At 39.9% G+C, this 25,013-nt stretch overlaps 1 protein-coding gene across 4 annotated transcripts; it reads right to left on the bottom strand.

Annotated features, from left to right (window-relative positions):
• Window positions 1–7,403: 7,403 nt before the first annotated feature.
• Window positions 7,404–24,810, bottom strand: atf2 (activating transcription factor 2). 4 transcript variants are annotated; one of them, XM_082508376.1, is made up of 12 exons: window positions 24,770–24,810; window positions 24,046–24,118; window positions 22,609–22,705; window positions 22,405–22,523; window positions 22,188–22,313; window positions 21,633–21,811; window positions 19,618–19,732; window positions 17,733–17,825; window positions 14,710–14,940; window positions 13,892–14,098; window positions 11,592–11,697; window positions 7,404–7,735 (listed from the first exon to the last, which is right to left on the bottom strand). In XM_082508376.1, exons 2-12 carry the CDS (start codon window positions 24,091–24,093, stop codon window positions 7,512–7,514), a joined length of 1,545 nt encoding a protein of 514 aa, XP_082364502.1. In that variant the 5' UTR covers window positions 24,094–24,118; window positions 24,770–24,810; the 3' UTR covers window positions 7,404–7,511. The 4 variants fall into 4 exon arrangements, with proteins under 4 accessions (XP_082364502.1, XP_082364503.1, XP_082364504.1 ...); XM_082508377.1 differs by lacking the exon at window positions 24,770–24,810 and adding an exon at window positions 24,697–24,717; XM_082508378.1 differs by lacking the exon at window positions 24,770–24,810 and adding an exon at window positions 24,532–24,687.
• Between the last annotated feature and the right edge of the window lie 203 nt (window positions 24,811–25,013).

Consider the following 25,013-nt stretch of genomic DNA (forward strand, 5'->3'; position numbering starts at 1 on the left):
TACACATTAGGCACTGTAGTGTAGTGATTCTCAGACTAGGGGTCTTGACCTTTCTACAGAGATAACTAGAGAGCAGCTCATTTTGGGAGGAGGGAATACAAAACAACTATATGTATATATAAGAAACATAAAATCTCAAGCCTGAATTCACTCACAATAAAAAAAAAATAGTGAAAAGGTTCCACCAAAAATCATTAAGGGCAATAAATGCCGCCAGCAGACATCAAAAAGCCAATCACATGATCACAACTCATTGCATTTAGGTATGTAGACACGGTCAAGATGATCTGCTAATATTCAAACTGAGATTCAAAACGGTGACCAGGGGTGATGTAAGTGACTTTGAATGTGCTCTTACCTGCTGGGATTTTCCCACACAACCATCTCTAGGGTTTACAGAGAAAGATTTTAAAAAGAGAAAATGTCCAGTGCGCGGCATGTTTCTAGGTGAAAATGGTTTGTTGATACGTGGGGTCAAAGGAGAATGGCCAGAGTGCTTCGAGCTACTTTGAGCTGATAGGAAGGCAAGAGCAGCTCAGATAAACTCATTTTAACCAAGCTATGCTTGAAAGACCAAATCTGTCCCTTTTTGACCACAGTGTGTGCTCAAATGGCTTCCACAGTCACCAGATCAGACAGTGAGCGCGAGAGTCCATGCAGGTACCCACAATTGCAGAGTATTTACATTGTAAATACTATTATATTATATTTTCTTTGTTATTTACTGTGCTAAGTGCCTTCCTTTTACTTTATATCTTATACTTTTACCACGGTTATTTATTACTATGCTGCTTCTTGTTTTATTGCTGCTGGCCTCTGTGAGCTACCAAACAAATTTCATTGCATAATTACAATGACAATAAAGTTCTTCTTATCTTATCTTAAAATGTGTCTATATAGTAACAGTGAGCGTGTACCCTGGGCAGTGGACATCAAGCAGACCTGTATAACAGGAATGACTATTCATCTGTGGGACCTCCAGCTGTCTTTACTCACAAAATCAAGCGATAAAGGGTAAAACCTGCATTACTTTTAATGCCCAGAAGAAGAAAACTGTGTTTGTCAAAAGAGTTAAGATTGTTTAGAACTCTATTGGAAAACAGTCCTCCCTTGTTTTATCACCTCAGTAAACACAATGGATTAGTTTATGGGCGCCGTCAGCAATTATAATTCCTACTAAATGCTTAACTTTGCACATCAGTAAATAATTCCTTTGGTTTCGCATACAGAGCTGCTCCACACTCAGTATGTCTGGTTCTTAAAAACTAAGATGACGACACCAAAAACGCTCAACCTGAGGCTTCATGGCCACACTAATAGCTGGAGATGTCCCTTTACAGTCTTTCTGCGTATAAACTATTAATGGAAATCTATCTTATGAGAAGCTGTGTAAATGTTATTAGAGTTCAAATATTGGATTTTATGCTACTTTATATTAACTGTCAGTTGTTAAAGTTTTATAGTTTCATTTTTAAAGTTCTTTTTTGTTTTTGAGTTTCAATTAGTTTAAAGGGTTTTTTTTTCTCTGTTTAGTTTTTATTGTTTAAAAATGTTTAGTTTTAGTTCAGTTTGTATTCATGTCAGTGTTAGTTTTAGTCCTTTGACATAGAGGACATGTGCTGGAAGCAATATTTAGGAAAAATCAGTACATGTATTAAATAAAAACAAAGGCCTTCTTTAAAGCATTTGACTCTTAGTCTTATAGACATCCAGAGTCTCAATAAACATGCTCATCAAAGCCTCAGGCAGGTTCTTCGATCTAATACATTTACTTTTATTTCAGTTCACTAACACCCCTTTTCACATCAAGTTTTGACAGTTTAGTTGTTCATTATGATGAATTGCTACCACTGTAACCCTATATATTTGACAGAAAATAGGGGAATGCATAATATCCCCCCTTTAAATAAATACTTCAAATGCATGACCAAACAGGTACATGTACACTGAAGTATTAAGGCAGGGAAATAGTACTTCTTTGAGCAAAGACTAGATGCTGATTAAAGAAGACAACCTTCAGCTCTGTGTGAGTTTTTCCAGCGTGCACAGCCTTTGTGCCAACACAGCTGAGAGTGGACCTGACCAACATTAAATATTCATAACAAAATAGGCAAAATCATATGCAAGGCAGGATTTAGTATAGGCTAAGTACTGCATATACAGTGTTAAGCCTACTATTGTGAATAGACCTTCATGCATAATAATGCCAGTAAAGGCTAATGGTGGAGGGGCATCCTGGTGCCTGCAGATGCACCATGGAGAGCCAGGTGCCCAGGGGAGGGATTGGCAGAGTCGAGCTCACTCAACACACATGCAAATGCCTGTTGGGGATTTCCCTCCACTGTGCACTTAGCGATAGCCATGCAGATATACCCCTATAATGCTGTTACATAGATGAACATCCCTGGTGACAGACCCTGATGCCATGCCCAGTTGCCCTCCATTCAAGAGCAAAAGCAAACACACACTCAGTCTGAAAACATGCAGAGGTTGCCAACTGAAAATAATGAGCAGATATCAGTATTTGCAGAAACAACATATTAAATCTGATCAAGACTTTAATTAAATGATCCAGACCATGTGTGGAAGAAATATTTAATTCAATGCATTTAAATGACAATAGAGTCTGTCTTTGCAGGGCGCTGCAGGCAGCTTGTATTGTGTCCCATGTTTGATTTGGGACCCAACCAGTGTATTTACATAATCTGAATTAAATGTAAATCAAGCCGTTTCATCTGCCTGCATCAGTCTCCCTGGATTTGAGGGGTTAAAAAGCGTGTGCTCAAAAACAGCACCTCTCAGCATGGTGGGTGGGGGTGATCCCCATTGTTGAAAAATCTGGAGTTAAAGGCCTGGAGCCTCTTCATTTCAGCTTCCTCTGCGTTTTTAAAAATCTAGCCCAGATGCCCCCTTGAAGGAAAAGGGCCATCCAGTTTGTATTTGTGATACAATTCACGTAAATGAGGCAGTTTGGCCTTAATCCTTGCCTAATTAAGTGCCAGTCTGCTGAGGCAGACTGCTAAGGGCCAAAGCGCAATACCTGTCGAATTATGGGAACAGCTGGAGATCAGCAGATCAGCACCACATTATTATCCTGCTCATTTATCGAGAGCCTAAAACAGGGGGACTCTCAACTCCAGTTGGCCGTCTTTATTTCTGTTGCTTTTCTTTCCCAATTAGGCTAATAATTTCCTGGAATCTGATGCTGGGAAAACAAGAAATTCTGTGGATTATTCACCCAAAAAGCTGTAAGACTAACTGTCTGTAAGCTTTTCTTCCCGCTGCAGCAGCCAAAAAATGGCGATACCTCTGAAATGTTCTGCATTAATTAATAAAAAACCTCATCAAATTAGCATTAAAATAATTATGGAATGAATAATGAATAACACCGAGCTGTTTGCCAAGGGGAATTTAATTAAACAATCAAAATTCTGTGTGTGGTGAAACAGTTCACGGTGGTGCTCTGCTTTTCTTCAGTGCTTTGATTTACTGTCGAATATGCAGGAGGTGCTCTAAGATTATACACTTCCAGCTTTGTAAAAATATACTGAAGCATCCAGGAAAAGTGTTATAAGCCAGTGCTGTGACCTACATAGTAGAATTTACAATTGTCCCTCTGTGATCAGCAGCTAATCAAGGCTGCCCTAGTTAGGCAATGTTACTGAGCGCCAGAGTGCAGGCAGTGTTGCCGGGCAAAATTCTGCAAAAGTCTCCTGTACATGAAAAAAAACTTTATCATATAAAGCAAACAGTCTGTTGTTCACCACGTGTTATAAAAAAAAATAATTAAAAAAAGATGAACATGTGTTTATTTTAATGTGGGGGTTGATCTCCCTTAATTTAGAAAACAGTGCTGCTCTTCGGCGATTCCTTTTAACAATAATTTATGTATGTTTTACCATTAGTGGTAGTGGTACATACCTTAAAAGTAAGTCTCTTCTATTGCGTTTGGATGTAACGCCACCTGCTGGCCACTTTGAGCTGGTGCTGGTGAATTAATAAGTCTCATCATAGCCAGTGTAATGGAGCAGTGAGGTATGTAATTAAAGCCTCTAGTTCAACTGCATTTTACAGTAACTTTCTAATAGTTCAATGATTTTTGTGTTTGCATGTAGTTTAAGCAATTTATTAACTTTTTAGTCACTTTGTTTCGTTCGCCAATGTGCTTTGATTGTATAAATTTCTTGTGTTTGCTATTTATTCCTGCTGCCTTACTATTTATATTTTACTCCTGCACACATAACTTTGTTGTACGTGTAAAATTACAATAAAGAGATATTCTATTCTTTTTTCCTACCTACTGAAACTGCACACAATTCTTGGCCATTGCTATTTAAATTTAACTGAACCCTGCAAAAATGTTTCATTCCTCTGAATTTTATCCCTCTTAAAAATCTCAGTTGGGTTGTTTTGAATTAGGGCCTCAATCTTTGAGGAGCTGAAAATCGCCACAAAGATCATCAGCTCATCCATGACTATTTGGGTGTCTTTTAGTCTCAAGTGTTGATTGATGGTATTTAACGTTTAGCATATTCAAGGGATAAATATAGATCGGATATTTTGTTGTGTAAACAAGCTGATACATTTTACAGTGAACTGAGTGCGGGACTGTTCTGGAGTACTGAGTATCTGTACAAGTAATAAGTGTTCTGGGAAATGTTAGATGGACTCATGAGCATATTTGTTATTTCTTTTGATGGGAGTTGTTTGTTTTTTATTAAAAGTTGACATGAACAGCGGTGCAGTAGTTAACACAATGCTTCTCCGCAAGAAGGTCCTAGGTTTGAATCCACTCTGGGACATTTCTGTATGGAGCTTGCATGTTCTCTCTCGGTTCTTCCCACACTCCAAAGACATGCATTGATTTAGTTTATTGCTTATTCTAAATTGGCCATATGTATGAATATTGTCTCAATCCATGCTTTACCCCGGTTACTGTCCCTCCTAAGATAAGTGAAAGAAAATGACAATAGCAGTCAAACTGATACTTTACCAAGGAAAGAAAATGAAAATGAAGCATCACAAGTACAACAAGTACAAGAGCAACCTGCCCCTTTTCTTTGTGGCAAAATATATCCCAAAAAATAAAGAAAAATCACATTTGAATGGAAGGAGGAGGAGGACTTGCTGTGGAAGTGCTGCAAGTGAAGGATGTTGAAGCTGGACTCTAATCCTGCTTCCTGGAGGTTTTATGGCTCAGCACTGATGATGTCAATAAATTCTGCTCAAAGATACTGATTCTTGTGAAAGTACTATCAGCTAAACTCCACACAATAGGGGTGTTAGTGTTCCTAATGAACTGTCATTACTGTGAAAGGGAGATTTTGAAGTTGGGTACAGTTTTCACAGTCATGATTCTGTAAAGTTTAGTGGTTGCGAAGTTCTTTCATTTACTCATAGAGTAAAACATCTGCTAACCTGACCTGAACAAGAACATTAGATTTTAAAAAACACAAGAAACTACAGGGGTGGTGGTAAAATGTTTGAGCATGTATTGTTTAGTCACATATATTTTTTTTTTTTTGCACGGACTCTGGATCACAAATACACCTGCAGATCTTCCACAAGGTGGCAGTCTACACCACAGTAAATGTTCGAGCTTATCACAGCTCTACACTGTGGTTTCATATCTGGGTTTGTCACATACCAAATTACAGATTCGTATAAGAAGCATATTAACGGAGTTTAATCCCACCTGTGCTTAATTCATGTGACATCACAGGCAAATTAATCAGAAGCAGAGATCGACTTTAAAGAGATATTAAAAGGTTTATTACAACAACTTATCAATTCAAATTTTATACAGAACTTTCACGTTACAAGTACACTTTCAACACAGTATCACACCCCTTTTTTTTTTTTTTAGCAATTAAGCCAAAAAGTAAAACAAGTAACCAAAGTTTTCACAACTCAAGTTGTAATAACTCGTTTAATTATATTTATCTGAGACATTATCAAATAAACAGTTAAATTCTCGCAGAGAATTATTATCTCATGCAGATAGCACATAACAGTAAAATCATACTTTAGGAAAACAATGAGTTAGCTTCTTGTAAAACTACACAGTAGTAAGCCAGTACAGACTATAAGAGAAAAAGGCAAACTGACTTCATGGTGTAATTTGACTTCTTACAATTATTTGAATGAAATGCTCACAATTCTTACAGACTTGTAGTAGTTTAATATACATGATGTGATTCCAGTTCACATCTCAATGCTTTCGTTTTACATGACGACCTATTGGAAGAAAAAATGCATATCCTAATAAGACTGTTAAGGTCATTTTTTAAACTGCTTACAAAGTTAATGTAATCAAAAGGGCTCAGCTACTGAATCCGGACAATCCTATAAAAACAAAGTACATAATACCAAGAAAGATCACGTACAACGTATCGTTGATGTTATTTACAATGTTTTCTAAAAATGTCACCTAGAATTGCAACCATGAAAACAGCCTAATGTCATTACGTGCTCCGCATTAGACGCTAAAGCCATTAAGAGTCACTTATAAAGCAGAGACAGTATACAAAGCAGGAGATCTCCTCTACTGAGACCCTTAAAATCGGAAATTACGGCAATCAACTCAAACTAATCTGCATTAAAAATGTACTCAAGTCATTTATACAAAAACATTAATGGCACTGAATGAAGTCAACATCACCATGATTGAGTAATGGAAAATAAGGTACTGCAATCCTACAATCACTGCTTCAGGAACAATCAGACTACAGGTGGAATGTTAATGAAATAACACACGTTTCCTAATCGGCTCACCTCCAGAAGACTACCCTACAGGCAGAGGCGAGCTCACACATTCAAATTGCACAACTACAGCTGACCTCACTCACAGAAAATCAGTCAAAGTTCAAATCTGATTCAGACATTTACGTTTGTGTGATGCGACAGTACTTTAATCTACTTCTAAAGGAAAACAAAAACAGAGCTGCCTGTACTTAATGTACGGACTGTCTTTAAAGTAAACCCGTCATATCTCTCAAATATGTGCAAAATGGAACAAAGTAAAGTTACTTTTAAATAAAAAGTGTCAGTTCTACTTCATTGTAAAGATAGTGCTTACAAAACGTCGTGAAGACGAAACAAGAAAACAAACTGCAAAATGAGCCACGGCACGCTTTGGTACGGTCGCTAACGATTCGCTGATCAACCGCTGAAGCTGATAGCCTTTAAATTAAAAAGAAAAAAACCCATAAGATTAATAAATAAGTCACACAAATACAAAAAAAACTCCAAACACTTAAGAACCACGTGTTTTACATCTTACACCTAAAGTGCCTATTCTTTTGTCTTCATCGGTTCCAGAGAAAACATTGCATTTTTAAAAGCATTGCCTATAAATTACAAAATGGACAAAACATAAAAGAAATCAGGAATAAATTAAAAACAGTACGGTCCGAACTGAAGCTCAGAGAGAATCCCTTTGCTCTGCTCGTCAGAGAGACTGTAGAGGCGACGGCACTCCGGCGATGACGCTCGGGCACAGTTTGGGACGATCAACTCCCTGAAGGCTGAGACTGGTTGGCGCCCCTCCGCGTTTGGCTCTCCTCTGTGCTCTGATTTGACGCGGTGGCGGCAGCGCCGGACGGGGCGGAGACGGCCGGGGTCGTGGAGGAGGAGCTGACCCCGTTGGAGGTGCTGACGGAGCTGTGCTGAATGGCCTCGCTCTGGGGGCTGCTCGGGACGGACATCTCCTCGCAGCTCTCATCTTTGTCGGTAACTGCAACGACGTCAGAAAAAAAAACTGAAATAAAGGGGGTTTGAGGAGCAGCCGTTTTTATTTTACCGGATACTCTTCAGAAGGCTTGGGCTAGCTGTGTCACACAGGCCTAATCAGATGTAAAACAGCTATTTGCATGTAGCGTATGCAAACTGTTTCATTAATCCCCATAATGCTACTTCTGCACCCCTTCCTTTAATTAAAGCTCCAATGTCAATTTAAACCCACATCATAAGGGTACATTACATTCTGGGGCATGTGGCTGTGTTTCCCATCCCTAACTGCATTCTCATTTGTTTTTTGTTACCTTGCCAACTACTGCAGCGACAGATGATTACAGCACCTGATTTTAATGATGCTCACACTGGAGAGTAGGCAAGACTTGGAGTCGAAATGCCACCAGCTGTTAGGCAGTTGCATTGAATTAATTGGATCCTGATGGAAAAAAAAGACTCCACTCTCATGCTCTGTTTCATAAAGGAATAAGGAGCACAATGATAATTAATATTGCTAATGATATGAAGTCACTTGTGATGGCACTTTGTAATTAATGGCTGGGTTTCGTACTCGGGAACGTAAAATAGAAATTCCGTAGCAGGAAGACGCAATTAAAGAGCGATACAAATGTCTCCACATTAGAGGTTTCATCTGCCTTCTTGGCTGGACTTTGACCGTGTGATTTAGTGCGAGCGAATGTCAAAGAGCCATAAACTCCCTCGCTGCTTTACTGCGCAGAAGGTCAGCCTCGGAATAAATCAGCTTGGTGGTTTTTGTTTCATGTTCAAGTGAGCATTATTGCTCCTAACAACGGCAAGTGCTGGCTGCCCGATATTTCATAATGCTCTAAAATTCTGGTTCCCTGGACCGACAGGAGCTTCTTTCCGCTCTCTTGGTTCCTGAAGTGGGGTTCACTGTAGACAGATGGACAGCTTAGTGTGCCAAGTGAAAGCATGGCCTGGCTTGTTTGTGGGGCAGTCTGGGTAATTTCCTCCCACCTGCCATGTCTACGCTTGGGCAGGACGATGAAGGGTATTACAGGTTCTGGAGGGCCAGTGTGGCCTTATGGGGTATGTAACACTGAGAAAACGGAGCGCTTTACATGACTCACTCACAATTAAATAACGTGCTTTACTAATTAGCAAAATAGTTTATTTCAGTGATTCTCAACTGGGGTGCTCAAGCCCCAGGGGGTAATTCTGTTGGTGTCGGGGAATAAATGGAGGACTGTGGAGTAATCTGAAATAAACACAAATTAAAAGAAAATTACCCCTTTGTTAATGCTGCAGTTTTAAGTGTGAGAATGGCAGTTAGCAAGCGAGGAGAGATGTTCGCTATTAGTCGTGGATGGATGGACCGAAATATCTCAGCAGCACTTAGTAAACAGTTCAGTTTTAATACAAAAGCAGCTGCGAGAGAGAGCTAAAACCATCACAGGTTAAAGTTAGTAAATGTGACTGTCAAACACATGAAAAAGGAAACAAAAATAACAAAAATAAAACTTCTTCAATTCAGGTTAGTTTACTTCTGTTTGTGTGTTTCAGCTCATCCATTTAGTTAAAACTACCACAGGAGGAAATAAAGTAACGGCTCTAGTCAGTCAAATATTGAAGAAAATTTGTTCAAATGAACATATCTAGGTCTTTAGCAGTGTATCATTAAGTATCACTATGTGATATATAGAGACTAACCACTTTATTAGGTACAACTTGGTAGTATAGCGCTGGACCCCAGTTTGTCTTCAGAGCTGCCTTGATGATTCAAGGCATAGATGCAATAAGGTGCTGGAAGAAATTTTGTGCTATACTGACATGACTGTACTCATCACATACAGTTATGAGTGCACTGACTTTATTGTCAAACAGCATGTCATTTTCAAGAACCCATTTTCAGATGATCTCAGCTTTGAGACATGGTTCACGGTAGAAGCAGTAATCAGAAGTTGTGTACCCTCTAATCATAAAGAGACAGACATAATCAGTGACCATGCTTGGGTAGGTTGTAGTGTTTAAACAATCCTCACTTGGTGCTAAGGGGCCCAGTGCGCCAAGAAAACATCCCTTACACCATTACACCAACAACCTAAACCTTTGATACAAGGCAGTATGGATCTATGCTGTCATCTTGTCTACACCATGTTCTGACCCTACCATCACAATTTATGAATGAATGGAGACTCATCAGACCAGCCAACATTTTTCCAGTCTTCTATTTTTCAATTTTAGTGAGCTGACAGGAGTGGTCTTCTGCTTCAAGGTTCAAAGTCATCAGAGATGCTCTTCTGCATAATTTAGTTATAAGATATGCAGAAGAGCTTTAGCTTTGGCATCAACGAAGGATTTTTGCCAGAGAACTGCCGCTCACTTCAGATTATTCTCTGTAAACCCTAGAGGTGGTTGTGTGTGAAAATCCCAGTAAGATTGGCAGTTTCTAAAATACTCAAACCAGCCTGTCAGCAAAGTAAATCCCCTTTCTCCCACATTCTGATACTCAGTTTGAACTTGAGCAGGTCATCTTGACCATGTCCACATGCACCGAGTTGCTGCTGTGTGATTGGCTGAAGAGACTGTTGCGCTAACAAGCTAATACAGTGGCTGTTGAGTGTAATTTTGTGTTGATGCTTTGTCCCACAACTAATGAAAAACTAGTTTAAATGAACACAAGGGTGTTATTTTTTTAAGGTGGATATCATAAACTATTGGGAATCTTTGTATTCTGCCATTCAATCAGAGTTCACCTTACTTCCTTTCACTCTCATAATAGTTGGCATTCCTTCTAGAATTTCTGAAACTCAAACACACCTGTTAGCATGAACCAAATTAATAAACTGTGGTATTAGAATAAAGTTCTATTTTTCCATAAAGTGTAACAAACGTGTTTGCTGACACCCTCAGCAACCATGTGAGAAAGATGACCCACTTTATCTGTGGATTCTGCTAAAAATGTCTGCACCAAATGAGACTTGGCTATGACAGCCCACTCTAGCCTGGAAACCATCAGTCCCATAATGCACATGACATGCGTCTGTGGGATGGTTAGCAATAAGAGATGCATAATGAACAGTGGAGCTTGGTGGCCACCCCACAATGAGAATGGTCTGCAGCACTGTCAAGCTTGCTGCTTTAATAGACTCATTTCAGTGGCAATCATTGTCAATACAAGTCAGCAGAGGTGTTCAGAGCAGTGGAGAAGTGACTTGGAGCCCATTTGCTCTGGCTGCATGCTGGCTCATCTGTGAAGGAAGGTGAGTTATGACCAAAAAATCAGACCGACAGAGCCCCGGTCTGGGGAAACAAAGAAAAATAGGTGATATGTTTCTAAATGAGACTTTGTGATGATGCTGTACAGTCTGGGTTGACAACAGCAATTTGAATAAATAAACAAATGGCACACTCTTCTTGCTTATTCAAATATCCACTAAAACGATTATTGTAAGCTAAAGATGTTCAAACAACAAATAAATGAATGCTTACATAAAAAGCATCCTTATCATCCTTTATAATTCAGTTCCTGGCACCTTTTTTTTCTCCTGAACATCCGTCAAGACGCACTCAGCAGACATTTCACTTCATCTAACAAATGTTTATGTTGGTATCAAATGAGGAGGAAGTGCGAATACCACCTGTGGCCTCTTCACGGGAATGGGACAACAACGCCAGTGAGAATTTGTCTCATACACCAGCACCCATAAATATCCAAACTTTTGCAAAGTTTGTCAAAAACTAACAGAAGAAAGGAAGCCAATATGTCAACGGCTCTTTTTTGTTTGGCCACACGTCCTTCTAGTGGTTAGCCGGAGCTCATTTTTAGACACGTTTCTCCAGAAGCCTCGGGCTGAGAATAATGGAGCATTACTCACTGTGATAGCCAGATTTCTTCTGCATGACGGTTACAGGGCAATCTTTATGAGCCAGAAGAAGCTGCTTCAGCCGAGCCACTTCGTTCCTCAGGTCGGTGACTTCAGTCTTGAGGAGTGAGGAGACACACAAGAGCGATCAGTGAAATGGCCACTGGAGCAAACAGCATGCCAGATATATAAACGACAGGTGCACACAGATCAAATCCTACGAAATGATTTTCCAAACTAGATAAAAGGTTAGCTGGTAATTGTGTAAATGCAAATATTATGATTATTATTTTTATTCCTGTTGTAAGCAATGAGCTAAATTGGGTAAATATGAGTTCCAGGTTTAGCAAAGCTACACAATATGCTACAGTGGGAATGTTACTGCAAAAAAATGAACCCCAAAATCTGCATATATACACTATAATAAATTCACATATGCATGAAGACACACCAAAAGCAACTTGAATGTGGCTGTGTGCCCTCTCTATATGAAAAACTCTATCGCTAATGAATTATTACTGGAAATGCAGAGTTGAATTTTAAAGACCTCGCCCACACGACCAGTCAAACTTCTAAAGACTCAGATGAGAACTGGTGAACACAGGGGGAAGGTAACAATACAACAAATGAATTCAGAATCAAGTATGCACTTTTTCATTTATGTATTTCCTGCACAATAATTATGAGCCTTCACTGGCTAGCGACCAGCGCATTTGTCAGAGGTGAGCTGTTCGGATTGTCAGAGCAACTTTGTAGATGTTGCTGAGATTTACGCTCTCGCGTCGTTACAGCTCCCGAGGGAGGTGAGGATTTCTGCATGTCGTAAAAGAGAGCCACATTACGTTGAAGGTGACTTTAACTGGATTTAGAGCGGCCAGGGGCCCACAGAACACCCAATGGCAGATTTAAGCTCGGGCTCTTCTCCTTTAAAGGACTATGGGTGGCTTAATCTATTAGTCTAAAAGCAGCCAATTTATTTGATTCCATCTGTTTAGTCTAGCTGGTTTTGGCAGGGTTGAGCTATCGTAAGACAGATTTAAACACAGCTGGAAGGAGCGTATGTATCACATCCAGCCAACACTGTATTCAGTGTGCTTCCACCATGACCGATTTCATTTACAGGCAATAGAAAACAGGCACTATTTTCAAACATGCCCACTAGTTCACGACAGAGACAAACATGTGCCAAACATTCCAGCTCCAGTAACGCCAAACTGCGTCATTTTATGACATTGTATTTTAAACGGTTACTAAAATGGACTTTTGAGAGTGAAAAACTTATCTGGAACTTTGTGATTTAATCGAAATCGAGCAAATGGGCCTTCGGTGATGCTGGAAGCTCTGTGAGCTGCCTGGTCTGACACCTCATTAAAAAGCCAGTTAAGGATGATGTTAAAATAATTGTGCATCATTAGAGGCAGTTTTGCTGATCAGCTGGGCCATGTCAGCATGGGTTTAAAAAAAAGAAAGCAGCACCGCTGATTAATGCCCTCGTATGAAGCGTCCTTTCTTCTCAGCCACATGTTGTTCCGTTTTTTTTTGCAGTTAACAGATAAAACTCTTTGATTTCATAACCTTATTCACTCACCTATCCTTTCCTTTTCATCTGCCTTTATTTAAATAAAATCCTAAGTAGCGCCGCCTGACAAGTGCTGATAACTTCTTTTTGAACCAGACGATATTAACAACGTGAACCCATTTATTTTGTGCTGCTGTGTATTCCCTCCTCCACCCTGCACATCTTACTCTGCTTTCATAGAAAAATAAGACAGTGAGCAAATAAACACCACATCTCATTTAATTGTCTGGAACACCGATGTGCCGCACCCCCGGCTCACACTTATCAACAGAGACAGCAGATACATGAACTGTTTCGAACTTGTCAGCATCAGATCCTAATTGCTTCCAGCGAAATGAAGGTTCAAAAAGACACCTTTCCCTAGGAGATTTTTGAGGCCATTCAGTAAACTGCTGAGACAGAAGCGAAGACACGCTTGTGTGCGGCTGACATCTGGAGGATACATCTTTATTGACAGGGACACATCGATGTAAAGGGCTCACACACCGCTGCTGTCACACGGCAGCTCTTCTTAATCGGCTTTAATGACTTCATCACCGCAGAAGGGAAAAGTCTGTGTACGGACGCATACGCTAACATCGTACAATGACAAACAGACACCACAGAGTACGAACACGTACATACACAAAATGACACACTAATAGATCTGAGCGCACAACAAAGAGAGACAAAAGAGTGGTTTGTTTTGGGTCTTTTTTACATGCAGCAGATGAAAGAAATACGTAAAAAGCACCTGTAGGCGTGCGTTCATGGAGGTGAGGTCCTCAGCCTTCTTCTCGAGAGACTGGACCCACACCTTCCTCTTCTGCCTACAGCGAGAAGCTGCGGCCCTGTTCCGCTCCAGGAATTTACGCCTCTTTTCGTCGGGGTCTTCGCTCGTTGTTCTGCGCCGCCGACCCCCTGTGCTTGGTGGGTTTGGTGCAGGGGGCACCGGGGAAGCCTGTACAACAACAACAACAACAATACTAATAATGGAAAGTATAATTGGAAGTGGTCCTGCTACTGAGTGACCACTTTGCCATCACTCTTTGCCATTAAACACAACAGGAAAGGGAGATTATTCGTTTATATTCTGCCCAACTCTGTTTGAACAGCTGATTGTTGTGTCTGGTGGACACACTACACAATGACTTTTATAATGTTTATTTAGCACTAATTAGAAATGTCAATACAAACAGCTAATATTTGCATTGATATTTATGATGTATAATTGTATTGATATTTTATCTGCAAACAGCTAATATCAGTCGATATAATGGCCCTGCTGATGTACTGGCTTAAATTAAAAATAAATTGTTTATACAGGTAATCGCACACAATATTAAGATTTACCCTCACTCTCACTGTACCTGTTACCTGTATGAACTTCTGCAACATTTTAAAACCAAAGGACACGGCAGCCGTGATTAAATACTTTAATAAGCAACAAAAATGGATGATCTCTTTGCATTAGTCTACATTCAAATATAGCTGAAGATTTAAGACACACAAGAGTAGCTTCTTATATGAAATATTAATAAAACAATAAACTGTGAAGATATAAGTACTTACAGGTGTCTCTGTCGTGGAGGTGGCTGGCTGCTGCAGAGAATGTGGAGAAGGTGCCTCGGTTGTGGGCAGGTGAGGAGCCGGAGTAAGGATTGCGGTCGGGGCTGGAGTTGGGGTTGGAGTCGGGACAGGAGAAGCAGGGGCAGCGGTGTGTGTTACAGCGCTGCTTTGGATTTCACCACCATCTCCATTGGTTACCTGAGGAAGCTGCTGGCTTAATGTGGCTTTCAATTTCTGGAAACAGAATTTGGCAAAGCAGGTTAATAAAAACAAGCACCGGTTAGTACAAGAAGGAAAACATTATGTAAAAAGCAAGTGATGTAAAAAAGGAGGCCATATGGTCTGCTAAAGTGCACATTAAAAGGTGTGGCCATTAAAAAGTTGTATTTCTGAAAAATTCACTGTCTATCACAGTGTGATGTACAACAGAGCACAAAAACTACGGATTGTATACTTTTACTTTTACTGGGGAAAATGAAAGGTTACTCATGTGGACCAAAATTTTTATTCTACAACATATCAATAAACAAACTAAAATCTCTCATTTACAAAAGCATCCTGATATTTTGTCTTTGTAGACTTACAGGGTAGGTTCTCGTTCTTAAATGTGGCTGTATGCTAAGATGTTTTATAGTACAGGGTTATAGTTGGACACTTGGACCCTAGTCTCAGTTCTTATGTAATCTGGAACAAGTTTCCTTTCTTCTCAGCTTGCAGCTGTAATAATCTATACTATAACTAACCAGTCTGTCTGTCTGCACTGCTCACAAACCCCCCTCCACAGTCCCGCTGCACTATGCTGCCTCCACTGTAGAGGCGTTGTTAGTCAGGTGACGGTGGCTTTAGAAATTTCCCTGATCTATACTTCACAATTTCAGGTCTACAGACAGTTTCTATGATTTCATGGCTTGGACATGAGCTGTGATACATTTCAAAGATCAACTTCAGGAAACAGGACTGGATCATGAAAAAAGATCTGAATACTTTCTAAGAACACTGCAGTAAGCTAATACAACACATAAAAACATTGAAATGTTATTTATCTTAAAAATAGCCATATTTGAACTAGTGGAATACTGTGTCAAGTTACAGCACAGACCTCAACTTGCTAAGCATGTGGTCAGGAAACATTTGGGCTTAGTGTCAATTGATGATATGAAGTAGCTACAATATTTCTATTGCTTGCTGTAAAGGTAGCTAACACATAAGCCAAGGTCTACAGCAGTATCAATGAATTTACTGGACCAGTGATTTCATGTTGGACCCATACATTGAGTGTATGTACAAACTGTATGAGTAGTAAAATAGGTAAAACAATGTAGGAAATAAGTAGTAATTAATATGGAATAATATAGTGAAACAGGGTATTAAAATGAATAACGTAAAGAGGAAAATTACTGTGAAAGGGTTTCAGAATGTTTATGACATCTTTAGAGCTATGCTTAAAATGTACTTGCATCCTAAGCTTTTCATTTCCCGCATTCTTAATTTTATTTTGCACATGTTGAAACGTGATCTGGATAAAACTATTAATAAAGGAGTCTTTTAACACTACCTCTAACCATGTTACACACAAACAATCCCTGCAATTCACAGGTCAATTCCTCTAGCATCAAAGACGCAAACAAACAAGGTGAAAGTGAATGAGCCTTTGGAAGCAATAACAGAGTGAGAGGGAATGCATTTACATGAGAAAACAGAGGACCACATTATTCTAGCAACTACCTTTGCCAGACCAATCTATCTACCAAATTAGTTTATCGTGTAATACCCTTCCAGAAGCTCTTCTGGCAGAAACAAGATATTATTCTCTTGGAATGGCCCACAGAAAGAGGGAAAAGCCAGTCAGATTCATATTTCATTTCTGCCATGGAAACCTCATCAGTGTAATAACCCTCCATCTCATGGGTGTTATTCAACCATCTGCTACTATATTACTTATCTTTATTTTGCAACTAATTAACAGCATAATCTTCTAAATTCAGCAAGTTAATTATCATTATTGTGGTCTTTGCAGCATCATCAGTCCTTGTAAAGTGCCGTCTCCGCGCCCCCCGAGAGCTAGGTGGGGGCGGGGAGCAGGCAGGTTGAGCTGGGGGTCTGTTTTCTTGACGCAGGCTCATTAGGTGTTTGCTGATGAGCTGAGTACGGTGGGAGGCGCCGCGAGTAAGAGGGGGGGATGCAGGTCAGGCAGGATTCTGCTGAACAAAAGGTTCCATGCAGGGTGAGGCCGACTTAATGTGCCTCGCTGAGCGTGTGCCAGGATGCCCCCAGCTGGCTCTCGCAGGTAGCCCCCCTCTGGTTGGCCCTTGTGACGGCGTGCTGAGCTCAACGCTGTCTCTGCGTTTGTCATCTCCATACCCCATGATCCCCGACAACTCCCTGCCCCTCCCTTTACTCCTTCCTCTTCCTCCTTCTCACGAGTCAGGATCAATCCTACCCTCCCAACACACACAAACACACACACCTCCTCTCTGCAGTTTAGCTGCTAATTTCCAAAGGCGGAGCATGCTGCGAACACTTACAGGTTCTGTGATCCGTGCTTCATCACATTGCCACTGATTTCCCACATAACACTTTGTATCTCTGCCCTTCAACTATCACTGTTAAAACAGGACAACAACGACCATGTTCTCCCTACAGAGAGATATCTGAAGCATTTTTGGTTTTTTGTAGATGGATTATGTTAAATTAGCGGGGCAGGCACAAGTGTTTTTATTCTGTTCCTGATTAATTTGCAAATTATTTTCTCAAATAATTGATTAATCATTTATTTATGTAACAAAATACTGAGTAAATCAGCCAATGGACACACTGCACATGGAATAATAAATCATCTGCACCATTTTTTTGATACCACAAACCCAGTTCTGCTCATCACTTATGAAGAAAGCAACCTTATTGTCTTATTGTTACTCATTAGACTCTCTCATTACCTTGGCTGTTATCACCTCTCTCAAATGGGGAATAACAGCTTCGGTGTGGAAATAACATTTGATGTAAATTAAAGAAGAGATAATAAATACCAGCTTTGCTTCTGACTGGGCCGGCTGAGGCTGTGGCGAGGGAGGTCCTGGGATTCCAGGGACGTTAGGCACTACGGTGACAGGTCTGACAAGCTGACAGCAGACACACAGACACAAATCAGCACAGAGAAAATTAGTCTTCGGCAGTAAAAAGGCACCCAGTGCTCCCCCCACAACGTAAACATACACACACATACACACACAGCCATGGCAGGCTCTCAGAGTTTCCTCATATCTCAGCCTCATTAGGTTGGATGGCCTGTTATTTTGTGGAGGCAGCGCCACATGGAGATGCAGTGTGCACGCTAATGAACCTCTGCCTGCCTGCGTGAGAGCATATGGACAGGGAAGCTGAAGAGAGGATGGAGAGACATGAGTCAGAAGGCCAGACTTGGGCCTCCTCTCGCAGCCGCTGACAATGAGACAGAGGGAGATGGGAAGAGCTGGGGGGAGGGGGTTTGATCGAGTGAAAGGGAGGCCCACTGGTGGCTCATGTTCTCCATCTACTTTTGCCCTCCTTTACTTGTCAAAGGCTTTCCATATCCCCACAGACCAGGAAGACAGAGGTTTTCCCTGCTGTGCCTCTATCAGGAGATAATCGACTGCTGCTCAGTGTTCCACATAGATAATCAGGACTACAGTGAACAATAAGACAGGCAACCACATGGGAGAGTTCAAGAAATACCAACAAGGCCTTCATTTACAACATATTTCTAGATGACACGCAGCCGCGCTGTTCGCAAAATAAACGAGTGGCATCTTCTATGGCTTCCACTTTAAATTACGGGCGCTGATTTTGATTGTACAAGAAAAAACAGGAGTAAAACGTGCTGGACAGAAGCCCGCTGCACCTCATCCAAATCCTGTGTCTCTGCCACAAGTGAACTCTAAAGTCCATTATTTCAGTCAGCCTCTCCAGCTTTACACTGACTGCCAAATCTGAGGTGCCAACTTTGTAAACAGTCCCTCTGTCCAACTACAGCAAAAAAAACCCCAAACAAACAAAAACAACAAACAAAAAAGAGGTTAATTTAATGTATCGCAATAGCTCAATATCAATGTCATCCGAGAGGGATTTGAATTGTAATCACTCGCGTTGCTGTCCATTAATGTTTGAAAGCAACAGTGGAATTCCTGTGTTTTCACGTTAAATGGAAAACAACATTTCATATGTAAACTGGTGATCAGTCGAGCATGAAATCAATCGACTCATTTGGTGAAAACAAATGCTTTCGTTCATTAGTTAATTCCTTCTTTTCCATGGAAACAGCAGTTGGCGACTGACAACCGGGCACATTACATCTGCCGCAGAAGCTCAAAAGCTGCACAACAGCTACTAAATAAACTTCACAACAAGATTATTTCAGTAATAAATAGCTCTGACTCCTCTATTTGTCCTGTAAATAATGGGTGCTGCGCGTTGATCCGTTTAATCAAATAAACACCAAAATATTCAGCTTCTACACAAAAGTGTTTTCACACATGAACTCCAGAAAATGTCAGGATAAACACCGTTTAAAAATTACTTTTTTAAATACAGCATACGGCATAAGATAATTTCCTTCAGCTGCATTCTCACTCCTTGAAATACTCTGTGTGGTTTCGGTGGGGGAGCTGCCTAACTGGAGCATGCAGGTAACAGGTACTAGACGACTACCTGCTAGCTGTGAATTCACAGAAATATTACCTGTGCTTCTCACATCAACACAAGACTTTGTATCACAGAGCTGGCAGGTTAAGGGTAAAGACTGGCTAACATTCACATTCACAAAAGCACCTCTGCCAGACGATATCAGGAAAAGTTCTGCCCCGTGCATGTGTGAAAGTAGCATAAAAGCACAATGAAACACAATGCTGACAGAATATTACTGGGCATAAAACTTACAGGAATTGTAGTTGGAATATGTACACTTGAGCTTGTAATAGATGCAGGTATAGCAACTGGCATGGTCTGGCCATTAGGCAGCTGTAAGAGCACAGGGAAGGTACCAGACACTGGGCTGAAAGAGGAAAGAGGAAATCACAGTGAGGCAAACAGTAAGCTTTGTGATTAACACAAAATGGAATATGTCACAAAATTAAAGACAGGAGCGACTACAAATATACGACATGATGTCATATTCAGGCAAACTGATGGAAATTAAGGTGTAATCAAGACAAAAAACAAACAAACAAACAGAAAAAGCACCCGTAAGAAAAAGAGTCAAACAATATCTTCAAAAGATCCAGTGTTACTGCTATATTATGACCTAATAAATGACATCAGTATTGCCCAGATATTGACTTCTGGTAACAAGTTGATTTCACTGTCAAGAAAACACACAGGGCTTCACTAAATCATCTGTGTCAGGATTTCAAATATTAAAGAATATCTACTATTAAAGGGAAAGGCCTCTTGAAGCCTTACTGTGAGTACGACAAGCATTTAGCACCTGATTCACTGACCGTCTATGCCAGCGAAAAAATCCTGTTTTAGCATTAAGTTTGTGACTGAAAGGTGTTTCCCTTTTAGAGAGAGAAATCTGAGAGGAGAGTATTTCAATGAATTATATAAACATGACTTATTGTGGTTTGTGGCATACACTATTTAACCCTGAAATAAGCATGCCCTTTTCAGTGCCTGACATAGCAAGGATAGTTGTGTATAGGAGAGTTAATTTAGGATAAATTGGCTTGGGGTGGGTCACTCAAAGCTTTGGGTGCAGGTGTCAAAGTTTTGGCTTTCTCCTGCACATCTTCACTGAGAGCTTAAGGTTCAGTGTCAAAGGCTGTGACTGAGACTCTGACTTTATTTATCTCCAAAGTTGGGAAATTACCTTGTTATAGCTCTCAAAGACTCAATAAAGTTCAATAAAATGAAGCTCGGAAAGTTTAGAATTTCCACAAAAAAGGGAGCTCAGTTAAAAAGGAAATACAAAAAAAGTGATGAGCTCACAAAATTAAAGATGACACAATAAAGAGCTCAAATCTAAAATGAATGCAAATGAATCAGACTTCATCCTTTTTTCAGAACATATTAAATCTCCTTCAGCCATCTTTCTTTTATCTGACTTTTTAAGCAGTTTCTGGAAAGAAACTCATAAAGTGCAAAGCCCACAACCTACAGCTCCTACTGTGTGCCTGTGACTCCCACTGCTCTTGGTACATCACACTGGTCATTATTAAAATGAAATAGCTGCATCTGTGTTCAAAGATGAACAACATGAACACTGTTAGCAGATCGCCTGCAGAACTTTCCATGCTAATTTGCCCTGCTTAGTAAATCATGTGCACAATAATGAAAGTAATGAAGGTGCTGCTATGTCAATTTCATCTGCTGGATGAAAAGCTGCAGTGTGGGTTTTTATAAACTGATTAACTAAAAAAATTAGTCTTTCAAGAGAGAAAAGAGGTTGCATGGACTAACATGTGGGACATCGGCAGGAAGAAAACCATTCCACTCAGTATAATTGTGAGTGCAGTTAGCATTTTGCGACCGACTGAATGAAGTTTTCTTCGGTTAGCCTTGTGAAAAATAAATAAATAAATAATTCTAACTAGGTTTTGATTTTGGCTCTCTGCCAAAGACAATAATCAGAGGATACTGGAGGAAAATAAAGCACAAGACTTGCTGTGACGGTGATGATTATGTGAAAACCCCGTTCATGTTTTTTTCTCTAAGTCTCAGATTTTTCATCGATATTTGTATATTTGAGCAACACTGATTTTGTTCTTCAAAGACGGAACTTAGAGCCAAAAGAAAATGTTCCTGCAGAATGCAAATAAATCCCAAAACAAATAAGCACATGCCTCATGAAATATGAGCTCACCATGGCAAAACTGCACAAAAATGATTTGGAAAAGGAAACGATGATTTAATAGAACTAGGATCTTAAGAAACGGACACATTTGGTTACTTACACTATAGGCCTATTAGTAGATGGGACTTGGGTAATAACAGAGCTAGATGTTGGCGATGGGAGAGCTTGCTGTATTACAACATTAGCGTCTGAGGTTGCTAGGAGTACATTGGGAACTTGGAGGGATGCAGGATGGACTATAGTGGATGTTGGCAGTGAGGCTGGCTGCAAAGATAAATCCTGGAAACATCATAGAAGATCTTAGCTGAATGAAGTGTTTAACTGACACCAGATTACTTGAATGTTTCCTATAATAAGATGCTGTTACTCTTTCCTCAACATCAGGAATAAATAATATGAGCAATCAAGTAAAAGGTATTTGTCTGAATCCAACTAATATTTGTGTAGTACTGCTAATCTTTTCAGTTTTAGTGTATTAACAACAGAATAAGACAAGTTAAGAGTTCAAAATTAAATTATATTAAGCAGAAAGTCCCAATGCTTCACAAAGCGGATTTGCAAATTTCTGATCGCAGGAGTAGAGAACGCCCTTCATTAGAGCGTTGTAAATGCTCTATGGTTAGAAAAAATGCCAGAGGCAGCTTAAAGTGCCTACCTTTTCATCATTTGTAGTAGACTCAGGATGAGGCAGAGGGCTATCTCGATGTGTCTCTATCACTGTGGGCTCCTCAATTTTGTTGCGGATGATAGGTGTCGCAAGAGGTGACAAATCCAGGGGTAGCTGTGGAACAACAACAAGCCAAAAATGATCACAAGAATGAACACAGACAAGGCTCAGATGATCTGCTTACACATTTAACAGCGAGAACCACCTTTTTAATTTCATCTTCAGTGGCTTTTTTGAAGTCATGGTCAAAAGGACTGGCGAGTTCATTGAAGAGCCCGACCTCCTCGCAGTTCTTCAGGAAGCGAGTAGGCGTTGGGGTTTGGTCTGCAAGGGAGGAAACTCTTGAGCACAGAGATGGAAATGTAAAGCATCCATCACCTCTGAATATTCCATCTAACAGAGCACTCACCTGCAATGATAACAGTGTCATTCCGAGCAGGGCCAAACTTCAGGGTCATCTCATGTTTGTGTTTGTGGACAGCCAAGTGGTCTTCATTTGTGAATCTCTATGCAAGGTTTCAAAAAATACAGCAAGTGTGACTGAAAGAAGTCTCACTTAAACCTTAAAATTTTAATTCTGACCAATAATTTAGTCTTCTACGTCATGGCTGGATTCTAGCTTGACAGCTTTACGGCCTCTAATGTGTGGCTGTCGAAACTCATTATAAGCTTTAACTGCGAAAGCTGTTATATAATTGTGCCCAACCCGTTTATTTTTATGAGTATTGACTAAACAACAGAAACAAATCCTGCTGACCAAAACCACGAGCAACTGAGCAGCAACAAAGCAACTCTAATGTTACTATGAAAGCAGACCTGACTAAGTAAAATGGACTCTAACAAACACTGGACATTGGACTTCATAAGGTTAATAGCACGATCTACGTATGTACTTATCAGAAAACTCACTGAGTACAGCAAATACACATCTAACACCTGTGATACACTAGACATGCCCTCAGAACTGTGAAAAGGATCTCAGGACTCTGAAGACCCATTTATATACATTAAGTCAAATTAAGCATCTCCAGATATTAGATGAGCAGTAAGTAAATAAATTAAGAAGCTTATTTTGATCTATTTAGTCACGTTAATTTTGCTTTGATGAGCCAAAATACTTTATTTTTCTAATGAGTATTTGTTTGTTTCCTATGCAGACAAGAGGGAATAACTACAAAGTAAAACTAAATTTGAAAAATGCAGATTATCATTGCTTATTGGTCAAATTGTCATTTAAATCACTGGCAATGGTATTTGCATACATTTCACAAGTGGAGCATCTTTTTTTAGATGACAGGTTGTGAGTCTTTTAGGAAAATTTCAATACTTTTTGAATTCAGTTCATCTGAATTTTATGTATTTTAGCACAAAAATGAAATAGTTAAGTGTAAATTTTGACCAAAACCTACACTTTAGTGGGTTTTAGATCATATAATACATAGAGTATGTCAAAATTACTTTAAAAAAATCACAACAAAAAACAGAGCACCTGATTACCAGCTAGGCATTGTGATTAAGTCCCTTAGAGCCCCAAATCAATGTATATGAGTAGGTGTTGGGAAGTGTACCCTATTGTTAATGTTTCCAGTATTGCTATGATGGGATAGGTTTTAAACTTAGTTATTTAAAACCATTTTTGCTTTAGTTTATAATGTGCTCATATGGCACTTAAAAAAAAAAATGTTTGGGTCTATATACTACGTCAATGAAAAAGTGACCAGTTTGCAATGTATATATCTATGTATATCAATGTATATATATATTTTTGGGGGGATGTGGAAATGTGGATCCAGTCATGTTCATCTGTACCGTGAGATTTATGAAACACCTGTGATCAAACACTTACCTGTCCACACCCAGGAGCAGTACATAGGAAAGGTTTATCATCACTCATATTAAGGAATTCCTGTTACCTCGCCCTGAAATAACAATAAATAAATAAAAGATAGATATATATATATGTAAATAAATATCACACCTGCAGATATGCAATGATGTATAGTTCAAGAGCTGACGGTATACAAATAGGGCTATAGCAAATAATAATTAGTGAGAATAAATGTAGCTCATAAATGTGTAAATACAGGGTGGTTGGAGGATGCAGTGGTTATAAAGCAGAGCTGGAAATTTGGACAAAGCCTATGGATGCAGGGCGGCTGCTTTGGTTGTTTACACTCGTTGTCATCATAAAGAGGATTATCGCTTCACTTGTTTTGGCACAACAAGCGACTGAGCCACGCATCCAGGGCTACCATCATCTGACAGCTTCTGTGCTGTAAATATAGCAGCTCATTTTTAACAGACATCACACACATGAACATCTCACTATTACGTTACTACATATGTAGCGCTCATCTCTTCCAGTCGCTTCCACGGAATAGCCTGAGCCCTGCGTTAACATACTAGCGTCGCCATATTAGGAGCTAAATATCACTGTAAACAAAGGAGATGTCAGCGTTTGTTTCGAGGCTGTCTCGTCGTAACGGAGCACGAGTACCTCACGGTCCCAGTAATTATGTCTTTTACCGCAGCTTTTTACCCATTCGCTATCAGTTTATGTGGTCACTTACCCCCTCAGCCACAACCCTCGATTTCCAAAATCCCACGGTCGTACTAAAGCATCGCGAGAACAGCTATGACTCTTCCGTAAACGTCACATTCGGACCGACGAGCCACATACACTTTGCTCTTGTTGTCATTGACCTTCAAGTAGTTTTGGAAAAGAATTAGGAGCAGACATGTTTTAAGGCATATAAAATATCCTTGCTAACAAAAGTCATATTTCTGATGTTTCTCCTTCCAGAAAATTACTGA

The sequence above is a fragment of the Aulonocara stuartgranti genome, assembly GCF_965226115.1.
Source record: "Aulonocara stuartgranti genome assembly, chromosome: 16".
Classification (NCBI taxonomy): Eukaryota; Metazoa; Chordata; class Actinopteri; order Cichliformes; family Cichlidae; genus Aulonocara; species Aulonocara stuartgranti.

Bases quoted from the DNA above. Each gene is read 5' to 3' on its own strand.
- atf2 (XM_082508376.1), bottom strand. From the start codon at position 24,093: ATGAGTGATGATAAACCTTTCCTATGTACTGCTCCTGGGTGTGGACAG. The intron at 17,826-19,617 runs GTAAGTTTTATG...GTCTGCTGTCAG, and splicing joins ATATTCCAACTACAATTCCT to CTTGTCAGACCTGTCACCGT. The intron at 11,698-13,891 runs GTGCTTTTTACG...TCACTCCTCAAG, and splicing joins CCATGAACGCACGCCTACAG to ACTGAAGTCACCGACCTGAG.